The sequence below is a fragment of the Manacus candei genome, unplaced genomic scaffold, assembly GCF_025592945.1.
Source record: "Manacus candei isolate 608988 ecotype Guabito, Panama unplaced genomic scaffold, ASM2559294v1 h1tg000014l, whole genome shotgun sequence".
Taxonomy (NCBI): Eukaryota; Metazoa; Chordata; class Aves; order Passeriformes; family Pipridae; genus Manacus; species Manacus candei.
This window is the reverse complement of record NW_026138062.1, coordinates 2046773-2064265: the sequence shown is the minus strand read 5'-3', so window position 1 is coordinate 2064265 and position 17493 is coordinate 2046773. Positions and strand designations below refer to the sequence as shown.

At 38.2% G+C, this 17493-nt stretch overlaps 1 protein-coding gene across 3 annotated transcripts in view; it reads right to left on the bottom strand.

The window, feature by feature from the left end:
• Positions 1 to 17493, bottom strand: part of GGACT (gamma-glutamylamine cyclotransferase) — a 29827-nt gene that overhangs the window by 11741 nt on the left and 593 nt on the right. The window contains exon 1 of one of the 3 annotated variants that reach the window (XM_051780680.1): positions 5710 to 5913. The exons of 1 other annotated variant lie outside the window; for it this stretch is intronic. Coding sequence is in view for 1 of the 2 variants with exons in the window: in XM_051780678.1 (XP_051636638.1) it covers positions 2632 to 2650 (19 nt within the window). In the remaining variant the exon portion in view is untranslated. Of the gene's footprint in view, positions 1 to 2631; positions 3014 to 5709; positions 5914 to 17493 lie in introns of those variants that run through there. One more of the 3 variants, XM_051780678.1, reaches the window with a different exon arrangement.

The window sequence follows — 17493 nt, the reverse complement described above, 5'->3', positions numbered from 1 at the left end:
TCCCTTCCACCATTTTCTAAAATATAATAAAAGGTTAGAAAATACAAACCAAAACAGAACACCAATTCAAAACTACAAAGGACCATGAACAGATGTATATAATTACTTCAGTCCCACCGAGACATATCACTTCTGCTTAGAAATTAGTACCAAGTTTACTACAGAACAAATAAAAAGTCACACAGAGAACTAATGAGTTATTTTAACTGTCCTGGTCTTGATTTTTGCTCTTCAAGAAAGACTTACAAATCCTGCAATGAAATCTGAAACATACCTCCCCTCCTTTATCAACAGAGAAAGCATCCTTATCCCAAAGTAAATACATTTACTGGCCTCCTATCTTCTACACAAAAGAAACAAATACATATTCTGGGGGCATATCCAAAAAAGCCTGAAATTGCACTCAGCAAGGCACTGGAGTAATTGGTTTCAAATCCAGAAAACTTACTGACCAAAATCTCAAATATCCTTCTGCTTGGTAGAGTCAAAGATAAGAAGACAAGAAATCTCTAATTTATATGTGGAATTAAATGTTACTTTCAGGTAAAAAGTGCTTTGGTCTCTGATGCAGCAAGAGGTTCTATAGTCTAATGTAAAATTTAAGACAGGTCTGTATTTACTGAAGAACGAGGAAAACCAGCGACACAAGCCCTTAAATCTTCTCACAAGAATTACTGGTGGAAATAATTCCCTATCTCTACATAGATATATTCTTGCAATTGCAATAAAGCTATTTTGGTTTTACGATGGCATGCAGAATTTACTCTAATTCGAGTTCTCCTTAGCAGTGTCCAGGACGCCTGGAAGGAAGTTTTAATGAAAGACACCTTAAACCAGGGCTCAGGCTGTAAGAGGAAGACATTAGATAATAATCATCTGAATTATACAGACATTTATTTGAGCCACATTTAAAAAAAAATTACATAAATGAAAACAGTTTTATACATGCTCTGCAGCCTCTTTTCAGTGACCTTTCAGAAAGAATTTCTGTTACTAACTTAATAAAGGAAGAAGAACAGAATTAAGTACTGGAAGTAAATGAGAAGGGGAATAACATGCAATATGGTTCTGAATGCAAAAAAGCCAGGCCAGTGTCATTAAACAACCTGCTTGGACAAGGATAACACAATGGATTTGGAGTCCATTATTTAATATGCAGTGAAAATATCTCCAGACCAAGTCATAGAGAAGAACTGTCTACAAACAAGGAGTTAGTTAAGGGAGGATTTTAAGGGACTATATTAAAATACAGTGTAATAAGCACACACAGAAGTTACCAGTCCTATTCCTCAGGAATCAATGTCGTTTTATTTATTAGTGGTCTTGCTACAGCTAGTAGTTGTGTGCCTACCACATCGGTGTGTGATGCGTCCAGAGGAGCCATTGGTTCATGCTGCAGACATATTAGATAGCCTATGAACTGTGTAATTAAAATAAGATGGCTTTTAATGGTACAAAGTGCAAAAACATATGCTTGGGGACCACAGACAAGAACTTCTGGGGACTCATCATTTGAAGGCAATAAAGGAATTGGAATTTCTCAAGCTGGAAGGGATGCCTAAGTATCTTGGAGTCCAATTCCCCACTCCTCACAGGACTACATAAAATGAACCCATGTAACATAGCGCATTGTCCAGATGCTCCTTGAACTCTGTCAGGCCTAGTGCCATGACCATTTCCCTAAGGACCCTGTTCCAGTGACTGACCACCCTCTCAGTGAAAAACCTTTTCCTAATGTCCAATCTAAACTTGCACTGATGCAGCTTCATTCCATTTCTTCGTGTCCTATTGCTGGTCACCAGAGAGGAGACCAGCACCTCTGCCTCCACGGCCTCTCTTGAGGAAGCTGCAGACTGCTATGAGGTCTCCCCTCAGCCTTCTCTTCTCCAAGCTGAACAAGCCAAGTGGCCTCAGTCACTTCTTGTAAGTCTTGCCCTCGAGGCCTTTCATCACCTTGGTCGCCCTGCTCTGGACACACTCGAATAGCGTTTTGAAGGATTTTACTTCTACAAACCAGGTGGTTTCCATCTGCAATACGTTTCTGCTTCATGATAGCTTATAGAGTAGTTGAAAAGGAACTTTTTTTTTTTAAATAAAAACAGCATTCTAGAGACTTAAGTCTTTCAAATTACTGTGGGTGCACGTCAGAGGAAACTCACATATCTTAAAGCATTTAAGTGTCTAGAAGAGTATCCAACTACACCTCTCCTTCAATCTAGACTTTGTGTTGAGAAAACAGGCATGAATTAGGCAATGTTACAGTATAAAATGTCCTGAATGCCTCAAGCTACATCTTAAGAAGTAGCCAACCTAGGACTGTAACAGCTCCCAAGCAAAGGCGATTAAGCCTCAAGTATAAATTAGCATATCCTCTGACTAGCCTTAGTATCTGCCCACAACAGCAGCCTTGCACTCCCCAAGCATGGGGCAAAATTAAGAGAAAGGAGCACAGCTAAACTGGCTGCGTTAGTTGTCAACAAAGCAGACCAAAGCCAATGCACAGATCTCAGCATGGAAAGGGTAACTGCCACATCACTGTCTATACTGGAGGACACGAGGCACAAGTGACAAGGGATCACTATATTCATGCTGCTTCAGGAGTTGTTGTGGAAATGAGGAAACAATTCATACCTGCTGCAATGGGCTTCATTTTACTGGGATCCCGCCCTTCCAAGTAGGTCCCAAATATCCAGTAGTAGGTAGAGTATCCTCCAATTCACTCATTACTTTTTCCAATTTCAGTGTCAGTGACCAGGATAAGTATGACAGGAACAACAAGTCCTAAGACTTCTCTGTCTTTCTAAGTGAAAAGTTTCTTCTTGCATTGGGATCCACAGACATTTTCAAAACACACCTCTTGGCACAATCTGATATATAATACAAAACCAACAGCTCTTCTTGTCAGCAACATTCCTCCTACTAAAGTAAATTTACAAGCACCACTTAAAATTTATTTTTATGCCACAACTAAAGAGAACAGTCTCCAGTAAATACCATGGAGAAGTCAGCACCATGCTTTTAATAACAGACTGCTTCCACTGAAGTGTCTTGGCTCATAGCAAATATGGCCTGGGAGTTTCAAGGGGTTTCAAGAGGGTGAACACTGGTACACCCTCATATCAAATGCATTTGACAATGAAAAGCTGAAATAAGAAGGGATGATTTTACAGATTAAACAAATACTGTATTTTTGGACTTAAAATGATGCTACCTGAAAATGTTAAACATTATTCACACAATGTTGAAAATTCACAAAACATTATTAAACAACTGCTTAGCCCAAGTTGCTCACAGAAAGTTACCTTTCAGCTCTTAAACAAATCAATCACTGCCCTCCCAGTGCCACTTCCCACAGCCAAGTACTGTGCAGTACAGCAGGCTTGGGTAATTCCCAATCCCCAAATACAGGAATAATGTTATTATTCTGAACATCATTTCTTCCAGATTTGATAGTATCTAGGGACATTTGGAAATCTCAGTTAATTTCACTTCTGCATTCTTTAAGCAAACACTTACTTAGTGATGCTAATTAACTGAAAAAAATTTAAATAATATAATTAGAGAACCAGATATAAATCAAGAAACAGTATATTACTTAAAACATATGAAGAAGAGAAACCATATAACATTTTAATTTTGCCTTTTTGATATGTCTTAAAAAGATAGGTAAAGATCAAGTAACTTCTGACTTTCAGCAAATGAACATTTCTTTCAAAATAGATAACTCAAATTATTGTCAAATTACAAACCTTCACTAGATCACCATTTACCCCACAATAACTATCAATTAATAAAGGCATGCTTCTGAATACATAATGCATTACATTTTTTACTTTCAACACCTGGTGTCACCAGAATAACGCTGTATATTTCTAAAACACTCTGCAATGGTGTGTGTGCTTTGATTTTAGGGCAGTAATACTTCAAAGGAAGTAGAACCACAGCAAATTATGGGAAGCGATGCACATAGATTATTTTTCTAGCTAACTGATACATTATCAGTTAATTGACCACGGCAGGTCATTTTAAAAATGAGGTTCAAGGTATCTAAAAGCCTTCATCTTTTAGTCCAGGTCAAAAAAGGCCTGAACAAAGTAAAAATTTTGCTGTATTTCAATATTTTGAACAAGCTGAATCCTAAACCTGTTTTGCAAAAGGGCTTTAACTGCTACACCAGAAATTTGCGAATTGCAATCAATTTTTCTAGGGGTTAATTACCACCTTTCTGTCCAGTCCAGACCTGTATTAATTGGTTATTATTATGGTTCTACTGAGAATAGATAGACGGGAGTGATTTTGATTGATTATTGCTTGGAGTTCCTTGGATCCCCAAGATCTAAATAAACAGTTAAATATCAAAGAAGATTTAATTAATCTCAGTCTCTCCTTCTTTCTACTCTATCAGCAAGATACAGCTGATAAGGAATTGACAAATTAATGGAAAATGCAAAGACTCAGAACTGGTAACCCTGTATTTTTTTTATGAGAAAGTACATGCATTTGCTCTAATCTTTAGATAATGGGTATAAGAGAATGAAAACTTTCTCAGCTTTTCATGTTTATTCCAAAACCCAAATGGAGTTATAACAGGCAGTCTGATCAACTGGTATAAGATTTAAGTTGTGCTACATTTTTTTTTTTAATATAGTTTTTTAAATAAATTAGTGAAAGAATCCTGAACTTTTGAAAAGTCAAAAGCTTGTTATACAAGGAAGATACAAAATACTGTATGATAACAAACAAAAGCAATATTTTAAAATCAAAAGGTTTGGAAGTCTCTATTTTGGCAGAAAATTCTTATCAGAATACAGAGGAAGATGCAATCTAGGTATTTATAATTAATTTTGTAAAAACACATTCAGACTGGCACTTCCCTTCCACTAATTATCCATGGGTTTCCTACAGCAGACTTGCCAAAAGTCATATTGTCTTTCAATACTTTTCCAGTAAGGTACAGGAAGTTCCATAGGTATGAGTTTTCAGGTTCCATGCAACCATTGTGGATTTTAAAGCTGGAACAGAAAGGCTAAGACTGATACAGGAACTATTTTCAGGTGAATGCATATCTAGGATCCGTACACAATGTTTCGAGGAGTTCCCTGTGTGCCAGCAAGGCACCCACTACCTCTCAACTGGTTTGTTGAGGTTAGTTTTTTGATGACACACTTTCAAATTACCTAAAAGGAAGATAGGCAAGCCAGACAACCTTGAATACTGCTATCAATTAACATAAACCCATATAAAGAAAAAAACAGTCATGAAAAGCAGGAAAAAAGTTTAAGCTTGAGAAGAGGAATGCTGAACCATTAAGAAAAAACAGCTTTTCTCCCATATGCTTAATTTAAACAGATGTTAACATCCACAAATAATGCTTAAAAGAGACTGCCTAAGTCTGGTGGGCTAACCAAGTTAGACAGGTTTTACATGCATGTTTTATTTATTATAACACCACCATTTGTTCTATTTGGCTTCTTCAGCATTTCCAAACAACTCCCCTCCTCTCCCCCCAGACCAAAAAAAGCAAAAACCCCCACACCAGCAGTCTTCTGTAAAACAAGGTGTCAATTATCTTAGGACTACCTAGTCTTTTATCCCTTTTTTAAAATTAATAATAATAAACAATAGAAAAGGTCTTAAGGGACCATTTTTTCCCCATTTTCTCCCAAAAGACAGAAGTATTCAGTGGTCACCGAATTACAATGTACTTACATGAACAGGAGCAGAAATACAACTACACACAGGTCAAAAAGGTTTGTCTGGAGCTGCTCAGCAGAGTGGCCTGATGTGTCCTGCTCACCTCCTGCTCAGTGAGAGAGGCTAAGCAGCCCAAACTGCCTGGGTGAGGTTGATGAGCAAAAGAATGCCCACGCAGACCTAGGGGACACCACTTGGATGGAGATACCCACTATTTCCACTGTCAATTCCTATGGAAGAAAGAAGGGATGCAGACCTTTTAGTAATAAAACCTAATATTCAGAATGTACAAATAGGTAGTTTATTACCTCTATAGCTGGTAAGATGTGTGGATGCTGAAAACCAATCATCTGTCTTGATCCTACTAGTTATTTATACTGATCTTGGTAGAACTTTTGACACTGGTGCTCATGATATTCCCACAAGTAAGCTAAAAACAGGATTTAACAAGAACTGTTGGTATTCAGGTAAAAAAAAACAAACACCAAAACTGTTTTAGAAAGGCTATTTAATATTTATCAGAAGTTCCTCTCAAACTGAATACATGCAAAAAAATTTGTTACATTCATTCCAGTAGCAGGAAAATACTGGTAATGAAAATACACACAATGTGAAAGATGCAGGTATAATTCACAACACCCAGGGCTGTGCACAAGACTAATGAGACAGTTGCAAAGCACAACTGCTGCCAGTGCAAAGTTCTAAGATTAGCTGAGAATAATCAACAGCATAAACAAAATCTGGAGAAAGATCAGCGTAACAGCAGATCTGCAGAAAGAGATTTGACACAAGTTATAATGATCATGAACTCAACATGAGTCAACAACGTGGTACTGTTGGAAAAAGTATCCAAGTGTGTATATATGAACCCATCACTAGTAAGATGTGACCATAATCCACTGCTCTGATCTGGTCCCAAATCGAGCAGAATGTCCAGCTTTGAGCACTGTATGTAGAGGACCACGATCAACTGGACTGAGAGAGAACAGTAACAAGTCAAGAAAACAAAACCTATAAAAGAAAACAACAAAAATAAAGAACCTGGACTGCGATCACTTATTTTAGAGAAAACAGAGTCATACCTTTAAGAATATGAAAGCATACTGTAAGAGAAAAAGAGAGGCTATAAGCTCTTTTCCCCATCTACTGTGACAGAAGATCCAATAAGCTTAGATTCCAAAGATGGACACTTGAAAGACTAATCACTTACTGGTAAGCAGGGTGCCTAGGAAGAGCCTAGACCATCCAGGAAGGCTGGGAATCCTTCACTGCTGACTATCCTCAACAGCAAGTCAGCCAAATTTTTACCAGAAATAACACTACTGCTGCCAAACTTGCCTTTTGCAAGGGAACTGGATGAGACAATCTCTTAGCTCTCCTTTAAAAAGTAAAATGGCAGTATGATTCATATGCTATTAATGGAAAGGAACACTAGACTCACGGAGACTGTGAGAGACTGGTTCTGTGGTCCAGTCATTAGATTTCTTCTACCTCAAGCAGAGATTTCTAGATCTCACTCCCTGCCCCTTTACAGATGGTACATCATACAACTATTTGGCTTTTTAAGATTTACTTTCCCAAATAACAATAACCCTGAAAAGAGAAAAAAATGTTGAATTTCCACCCATTCCTGCTCCACAACATGCCTCCCAAATTTACTCAGAGATACAATCCTGGGGCACTACACTGGGCCTTCTCTGCCCCAATGAATCTTGCATTGCTTTCTGCACCGTGATTCAAAAGGCCAAACAAGACCAAATGCTCCTGAGGGGTGTGGGTTAGAGCCCTGGGGACAGAGGGCATGAATCTAATTTTTCTACTTTCTAGGAGCTGGCAGAGTCAAAGACTGTTGTTAGTCCTGAGACTGGCTTTGGTTGGATCCGGCACACAGAAGGTATGTCTGGCTCAAAGGCAGAGCAGTGCCAGGCCAGCTGTACATCTTTGGCTGATAAAAGCACTGAAAGAAGGCAAAGAGCAAGAACAACCCTTGACTGTGCTGTCACGGCCTCAAGAATAGCTGCACAGCTCAGTTAACATTCCCTCTCTGAATCTTCTGCTCCACACATAGAAAGCTAAACACACTTCTGCCCTTCAGGTTTCCAAGACAGCCATCCTGTTTTACGTGTTGTACACAAAGGCTGCTACAAATCTGAGTCTACAGAATAACCCTTCTCCTGGTTCTATCTATTTTTGATCTCAAACACCATTTTCAGATCACAGATATGAGACCTTTTAATCCCGAGTAGTTCTGAAATAACTGCTATTTAATAAAGATTTTAAAAAATATAAATAACGTTTTGTTTATAGGCATATAGATTTTATTTGTTCTATTGATAGCATGCTAGTGAGATACATCACTTTGATACGGAACCATTAAAAATCTATACCCTCATGCAGTTTTCCTCCAAGCTGCCGATGTGGCAACTGTAGATAAGATACACTGCTATTTTTCTAGACATACAGGAAAAAATCTTACACACACATTTGTTCACACACTGCATATGTGATCTCACTGGAGATTCACTGCTAAATTGTTACACACGTATATGAGTGTAATCTAGAGCAATATCACAGGTTTTATTAAAAACAACAATGTAAGCTAGTACATTTCTTAGACAGCTAAGTGATTGTATTGAGATGGCTCAGAAAACATGCTACAAAAGTTACATCTGCAGCAGCTCTGCCCAGAGCACGGAAATAATCAGAGCAGGGATCCAAGTGGAGATGTCTAAGTAAACAGTAAATCTGTGCATGCTGTCAATACTGCAGAGTATTTACAGATCACAAAAGTATAAGAGTACTGGGGATAAGAGAGAGAAATCATCAATCTTAAAACTGTCTGACATTGAAAATATTCCTAACACTTTTCCTTAATTACACTCCCAAAGCATCACTGCTACTTAAAGTAAAAATCTACTTGATAATGTAGTTGGTCTGATGGATTAATGGGCTGGCATAAAGTACCACAGAGAGGTGAGGCAGGTGTCAAATAAATAATTCATCCCACAAATAATCTCAAAAATTAGCCCAATAGATTAATTTTTGACCTGTCTAATGTCAAACCAAGTTACCTGATCTGGCAGGGTCACAAAAGGCAAATTATCCTACAGGCAGTATCACCTGCTCCTTTCTTCTACTATCATACCTATCAGGTCCTGTGTCTGCAGCACCACTCTGCAGACCTCACTTAAAATCGGGTTACAACAACACTGATGGTCAATCACAAAAAAAACCCCAAACAAAAAAAAACACCCTAAAATAACCATCAAAGTGTTTGATGAACCTAGAATTGAAAGGTCAGTCATGGACTTCATAATTTTCTAAGTCAGTCATAAGATTTAGAGCACCAAAGAATAACTACAATCAACAAAATTTAAAACTGAAATGGATCACCATGTCAATGCATTCACAACAAGACTGTGATAATAATAAACCTCCGCTAAAGACAGCTAAATTATGGAGCGTGATTGAGATTCCACCTAAACCAACACTAAAACATAAGTTACAGATAAGACATATAGACTACAATTTGACAAATAAAACAGATTGCATCATTGGTTTGTTATACAGAAGTAAAGAAAAAAACTCCTAAATTCATCATGTATGAAATTAAAGATACTTGATGCCATTCATTAATGTAGTAAACTGTAACTAAGCATACTTAATTAAAAGATATTACTACTAGCAGTAAAAGAACAGACTAGATGAGCAGATGGATCCAGATATATTTTGACCTAAATTTCTTGATTTTGACAAGATAAATAAAGGTAAATATAAACAAGAAGAGAAGGGAGAGGAATAAACAGCCAATCAGGATATCTCATTAAGGAGGCCCATACTATAAAGATGAAAAAACACTAACAAACTCTCTTCTGTCTCTGCTCACCTCAGATATTTTGTTTCTGTCAAGCAGGTTTCCCGAAGCTTCACATAACCACATACATATGCACATTACTGAGACATTTTTTATGCTTGGAACCACAATCACAAAATGAGGTCCACTGCCTTAAGACAGTTTAATCAAAAGAAATAAACCATTAATCTACAATATAATTTAAATCTCTTGAATGTTAATTTTCTTTTATGCTCACTCTCTTGAATTTGAATTCTGTTAGAGATAACAGTTAAGAGAATAGGTTTCTATCTACAGAGTCCACAGAAGGCAGAGATTCTTCTTTCTGAGCCCTTCATATTACCTTCCCTTTGGACACTCTTTCCAACCAGACAAAGTTCCTAAGCATGTAAGTATGTTACTTTTCATGTTTGAAATGAGCTTCAGAAAGCTTCAATTAGATTTGGCCCGTGGCTGGTTTCACATTCTGAAAGTTTTCATGGCAGGGTTATTTGAACTACATCACAGCAAGGACTGCAGCCTTGGAGCAGGTTAGTCTGATGTATGAAACGTGTGTGTGCATGGTAAGCAACCTGCTGGGATTTATTCCCCTACGTAATTTTCAGCTAAGGCAAAATCAAGCCTGGGGCTCCACTCCATAAACTGTGTTGGAACATTCCTCTCATTCGTATAGTTTCTCTGTTATTTATACATTTTCCTAATATATAGTGCAGGCTTAGCTCTGTGCAATCCCATCTAAATTTAATTTAGTTGTTCTATGCCCACATCCCAACGTAATACTTACCAAACAGTATCTCCACAACTCACAGGCAACACAAAACAAAGCAATACCTAGTGTTGTGCAAACTGATGTACTTTCGAACCACTCCAAAGCACGTTACCACACTCCATACATGTGCTGTATTCCATCTCCTTTCAGTGAAAACGTAGTACAACACTGAGCTCAGATTCTTAATTACTGTACAAAAAATCTTATTTTTAATGGCTTCACTAAAAAAACAGCCTCAAAGGAGATCAATAGCAATTGATTTACACTCAAACATACCTAAAAGGTGACATTAAATCCAAGATTACATTTTCTACCCAGTAATCTCTAATAATCTTTCCCCCTCACTTTCCTAGTCTCTGTAGGTTTGTCCCATTGTCTTCAGAGTTCTTCCTTTGCCAAAATTAAATTTGGGCCTAAGTTGTTCTTCAAATTACAATCTCCCTTGAGTACCTGAGAGCAGGCATGCAGTCATGGGAATAAGAAATCCTAATGCCTGTTACACTCTTTCTATTCCTATCTATAAATCTAAGACCATCCCACCTCACTCAGCTGACAGTCATGGCAAGTACATTTCTTTTTTCATCCTTCATCTCATCATCTGCACCCAACTGCTATTGCTTAAAACTCTTTTCTCCAATTGCCTTCAATTCTTCCACCCACAAATTCTGGTAACGGTTTGTCTGAGCAAGTTCTACTGTAAGCTTAAATTGGATCTCAATGATAAAAAATCTGAATCTAGTAATTTTCTCTTAAATTTGTTACTATGGATGCTTATGTTATTAAGCCCCTTCTCTAGACTCCTAACATTTCTTTCCTTTTTCCATGACCTTTTCACAAAACCCATGAACTATTCCCATTTTTCCCCAAACTGAAACACTAACAAAAACCTGCTGCCTCACTGTAGTACAATGTCTTCTCAGACCAGGTGAGCTGGGTTGGGTAAATCCCTACAAGAGTGCGCATTCCAGCACTCATTTCACATACTGCCAGCATAAAGTCTCCTAACCCCATGAGCACAGGAAAATACACAAAAAAAAGGAGCCAGAAGAACATCATAACAAAAGGGAGTTATGCAGGAGGCTTGTGCATAGGAGCAGAGAGATGGACTGCATGGGCAAAAGCAATTCCATGGTGGTTTGCAAGCTAAAATTAGGGAGAGCCCTAAGGACAGGTCAATATCCCTTCTCTGGACACCTGTAAAGATGCAGACACAGAACCAATTACATTTACTGGGCAACATCTTCCCATCACACTTCTGGACTTGCAAACCACTTGAGTCTGCAAGTTTGCTTTCTTGTGATACCAATTATTTTGTAGCTTCTAGCATAGGAATTGAAATTATAGATGCAAAATCAATGATTAAACAGCCTTAAACATTGTCCTTCGATCTTGAAGCACACATTATGTGTTACAGAATCAGAAATGTTTTATTCCAGCACTTCCAATGAATGATAGGTCATGCAAATAGTTAAATTAGCTTCAATAAGGTAAAGCTAACAAAAGCATTAAAAGAAAAAAAATTAAAGACAAGAGGATTAAAACTTCAAGTGGGGCCCTTTATGTACTTTGGCCTATCTACCTACTATTTCCTTCCAATTTAAAACAACCCATATCTTCTTCTAATGAAACTATTATATAATGAATTCCTGTTCTGGCTTTACTCTCATGAGTACTCTCAAGAACTCCCTGTTCATCACTAGGTCTACCTGTCATTCAAAACAACTGCAAACACCATTCTTGCAACACAGAAACAGAACAAGACCCTCATTTCTCACTCACTACTTACAGTCTCACTTTCAAAATCATTTTTCTCAGCAATGTTTCGAAGAAAATTGGTTTATTTCTATTTTTCTTCAAGCTTTCAGTATTACTGTATATGTGGACTTTGCTTCTCCTGATGGGAAATGATCTAACCTGTTACCTTAGATTTCGAGAGAAATTCACGCATTCTGAGATCCAAGCAAGAACAAAACTGTTACTTACAGAAATTGCATAGGATCCATAGACGTAATTAAAACCACTTACCGCTTTTGGCGGTAAAATTCAGTGTCCATACCCTAACCTGTTCAATATGCAATTAAACAACAAACACTTGGGTTCAATGTAAAAGAATTCATAAAGAATGCTATTAATAACTTTTTATGAGCCAGAGGTAGCATTCACCTCACTTTAATTTCCTAAAGTTCAGAATCTAGGCTGGTCATTCAGGCATCACCAGTTGGTGTAAAGAGATGTGAGCTGAATCTCTTGCCAGGAACTACAAATGTAACTCACATTTCAAATGGAAGTCTGTCATCTAAGTAAGGAGACTAAAGAGGGCAGAGCTGAGGTACAAACTCACAATTCTTATCAGTACTGTGTGTCAGTAGAAACAAGAAACCCACAGTTATTTCAAGTCCTGTACACAAACTGGTCTGCCTACCAGAAGGCAAAATGTATTAATTGATATATTTCACTAGATCTGTAGACAACTTTAAGTCCCTGAGATGCAGAAGGCAGCGGCAGAGGTACAGGTTGATACCCAGCATATCACAGAATGGGTCAGATTGGAAGGGAACCACAGTGGATCACCTGGTACAACCTCCCTGCTCAAGAAGGGTTATCCTAGAGCACATTTTACAGGATTGCATCCAGAGATGGTTCTTGAGTAGTTCCAGTGAGGGAGACTCTACAACCTCCCCAGGCAATATGTTACAGTGCACAGTCACCCACACAGTAACAAAGTTCTTCCTTATATTCAGGTGGAGTTTCCTGTGCATCAGTTTCTGCCTGTTGCCTCTTGTCCTATTGTTTGGCATTGAGAAGAGCCTGGATCCATCCTCTTGAGACCCTCCCTTCAGATACTTATATACATTGATGAGGTCCCCTCTCAGACATCTCCAGGCTAAACAGGACCAGATATGGAGAGATGAAAGAGAGAAATTACAGAAGACTGAGTCCAGATCAGCAGCAAAAAAGAAGTATTTTAGAGAAAAGTCTACTACCATTCTAAGACATTATTTAAATTGTGCATAATACTTTTACCAGAAAGTAACATAATACCAAAAACTATTCCTGCAACTTGTGGAATATATAAGTAAACAGCAAGACATCTAGACGTGATGAGAAATGAGCATCTGCATCTCCCTCCTCACTAACAGGAATGCTACAATCCTGACTGTTGCTGGAGCCAAGACTTAGCCAGAAGTGTAGTACAACAGTCAAGATGATATTGGGATTCATGATGTCTGGGATTCATGCTTCCTCTGACGTTCTAACGATTTACCTTACTCATCCTTACCTTAACTCATGAATACACCTTTGCTGAACAAAGAAAGCGGCCACGGCAGCAAGCACCCTGCACTGTATTAATGGGAACATGACCAATGGGAAGAGAGGATCTCCCTGTACTTGATACTCACTAGACCACATCTACAATACTGTATGCAGTTTTGGGCCCAAAACAAGAGAAAATATGGACAAACTGTGGTGCATTCACATGGTCATGGGGCAAGAGCACCCGCTCTGTGAAAAGCAGCTCAGGAAACAGCCTGTTCAACTTGACAAGAGATGGCTTTTTGGTGTCCTAATAGCAGTCTTCTCATACCTGTGAAGTGGTTATCCAGGAAACCCAGCCAATCTCTTCACAGCGGTATGTGTCAGAGTTGACCAGAATAAGAGAGGCCCCAATTTGATCCAAGGAAAAGGATTCTCATGATGCAGACAAAAACTGAAGCAAGCTGCCCAGAGAAGTTGTGTAGTCTCTATCTCTGTAGGTTTTCAAGGCATGTTGGATAAAACACACCATGGTCTGCTCACACAGAGGACCCTGCTCTGAATAAGGAGACTGGACTAGCGACTCACAAGGTCCCTTCCAAGCTGAATTTTACTGAAATAAAAGTTGTGGGGCTGTGTTAGGCTAGACAAAATGAGGGGAGGGAAAGAAGATAAACAGACTTGCAATTACTCTGGTATTACTTGATAGCACAAATATTTCAAATTGCAGCGTTGTTCTTATGCAGATACACTCCCACAGCTGAAGCCTGGCATGGGTGGGATGATCTCCCTCACAGTTTGTAACAACACAGAGCACTGGAAAAAAGCAATGGTTCAGGGAAAGGATGAGAAAAAGCAATTCTGCGTGGCCAAGAACTTCTGTCAGAATGTCAGCAATATGATGGTAACTCTGGCTGTTAGTAAAGGTCATGAGCAATTACAGTCAAAACACTGCAAAGAGAGGTGGTTATGTGGGTAATTTCAAAGGAAAAGAGGTGTCCTGTAAGACAGAGAAATCCAGAGTGACAGTAATACTGATGTGTTTTCTCAAGATGTTAAGAGAAAACAGTTGATACACTTAAAGAAATCACAGTGGTCAAAAATCTTCATGTAAAGGCCATTAAATCAATAGGACATGATATTACCCCAGTATAGCCTGTCCTTCTTTAGCATTAATTGGAAGTGGGGAAAAGAGAGTTGTATCTGACATGATCCATAAAATGTAATTAAACCTTTGGAGTAAAAAAAAAAGGAGAAAACTCTAAATAGCTATATATTTTGGTTTAAGAACAATGATTTATTACTGCCTGAATAGTTCTATTTTTGAAGAAAAAAGGTATTAAACACTCTCTTTAGAGAGACAAAATGAAAAGGGTATTATGTTTACTAAGTCAATAACATGACTGGGTCCATCCATTTCCCCTGTTTCTTATTATCTATGTAATACTTACCCTCTCTGTCAGAATGCTGCAAAAAATATTTTGAAAGATAAGAAAAGGAAAGGTAGCAGCAGTTCATATAGAAAATACATCCTGTTATGGCACGTGATCTCTGCTTAAGCAGTTCACTTAAAATGTCATGAAAGTTTCACACTCAATTCTACTTAAATCAAGAAAGTTATGAAAATTATTTGACCAGGTTCAAGTTCAAAGAATGTATACTTTTAGAGCCTGAGAAACATACAGGACGACTTGATTAGGAAGGAATAGAAAAGTGCATTGCTTCAAAAAAGCAATGACAAGTACTACAGTGAAACATGGCGTATTTTTCTTCTACCAACAGTAACTACTGATGGAGTTCAGGATTACACAGAAAAATAATCTGGCTAGTTCACCAGAGAACAAAAGTGTACCAGAGCTAGTAGCAGAAGAAAAATGCCACAACATGCCCCTAGAATTTATTTTTCTTATTTCACTTCATGACACCCCCATGACTACACCTTTGTGCCTGTAACTACACTTGAAAATTCACAACATAAATCAGGCAGTCACATAACCTGACTTCCCAGAAGTTCCCCAAGAAGAACAAACACAACCATATGAACAAGAGAAGCAGAACAGGCAAAACCTGTGGTTTCATCACATCAGCAGTCAGATAAAAGTAATTTTCAAGAGGAAACTTCTTTTGAAATAGGCAGTTGGGTTACTATTGGGAGTTATGAGAATGTATAGACAGACTCAGAGAAATGTTGGTTGGAAGGGACCTTTGAAGGTCACCCAGCCCAGCCTCCCCCTCAGAGCAGGGCTAAAGCCAATGCTAGACAACACTTTTTCAAGGGAAGAGGCTGTACTCTGCAGAACAGTGGGTGGCAGAGACAGCAGGATGTCTGGTTCAAACCAGGCCTGGTTCGTGCCCTCCACTCTCTGGAGGCACCTAGCATTCCATGTCAAAAATCAGCCAAGGAAAGCATGAACTGACACGGTGATCCTTTCTAAAGGATAAAAAGCAGACACTGCAGTAAATGAAGCATTCAAAGCAATACTTCTATCCTGAATATGAGAAAATAAGCAAGGGAAAACTCTGATCACACATATAAAGTCACCAGAAGAAACTATAAGCAGCAGGTGACATGAAACTTATAAACAATATGACACACACTCTTCAGTCATTAAGCAAAGCTCTGTTCAATATTCCAGTGGTCTCAAACGCATGAACAAGCTCAAAGAAACTTCCTTGCAAAGCTGATGCAGACCACCACAGCAATTTGGAAAGTGAGGAGCAAACATGCTGCAAAAACGCATGGAAAATGAACTATGACGCACATATCAAGAAGTTAATAGTTGTCAGCAGGAGGATGCAGATTTAAAAATATTAGCAATGTATATTTAGGTCATTTTTTCTTTTGTTTAACATGTAACACCCTTGACAATTCAGGTTTTGAGACAGACAGTAACAGAGACATCTGTTCTTTTATTTACCCATGGCAGAAGAATGATGTACTACACTTTGATAATAAGACATGTTAGTGTTCATATGACTTTGACAGCTATGATGGAGTGAGGGCAGGAGATGAGTGCTGACAAAGGATAATTATATTTTTAAGACACATGTAGGTTTTTAAGGCTTTTCTTGGGGAGTGTGTGTGTGTGAAGAATGATGGAAATATGCCTGTTTTTTTGTTCTGATGCAAAATTTAAAGCCTCTCTTAATGGCCTTTGTCACACCATGAACAATTTTAATTGTCAAGAAATTGCTTTTCCAGCTTGACTGCCTGTTTAAACTAGAGTGTATATAAAACAAGTCCACTCCACATAGAGATCAACATCAAATAACTTGGTCACGGAAATATTTACAACTGTGCCTCTGTACGTTAACCTCTATATAATTCACTACTTTGCTATTTTCAAAGGAGGGCAAAAATTACAGAAGCAGCAAATTAAAAAATTCCTGGAGCAAAAAATTAGGAAATTAATTGTCTGGAGTTAACACAGATACAACTAAATGCAGGTTAACTCAAAAGTAAAATGTTTACATAACTCTATAATGCAAAAGGATACAGAAAAGGCAGGAGATGAAAACATAGCAAAATTAAACCCCTAAGACAATTAAAAAAAAAAAGGGATAACAAACCCCCAACATTCTGGTCCAAATACTGAGGGCAAAAAGATAAATGCTCTGAAGTCTGAAGCGTCATCTTGTAAGGATACAGAAACATAAAATGGTTTGGGTTGGAAGGGACCTTAAAAATCACCCAGTGCCAACCCTCCTCCCGTGGGCAGGGACACCTTCCACTTGACAGGTGTAGACAGTTATCGATTGTCACAGCGTCTCTTCATGTATGATACCTAAACTATTTCCTTTCTCTTTTCCCTTTAATGTAGATATTAGCTCTTCAAATACACGTCACTAACCATTACTAAGGCAAAGGTATGTTACTGAAACGAGTATCTTGGATCATAATGAACACTCTTGTTTGGAGGAT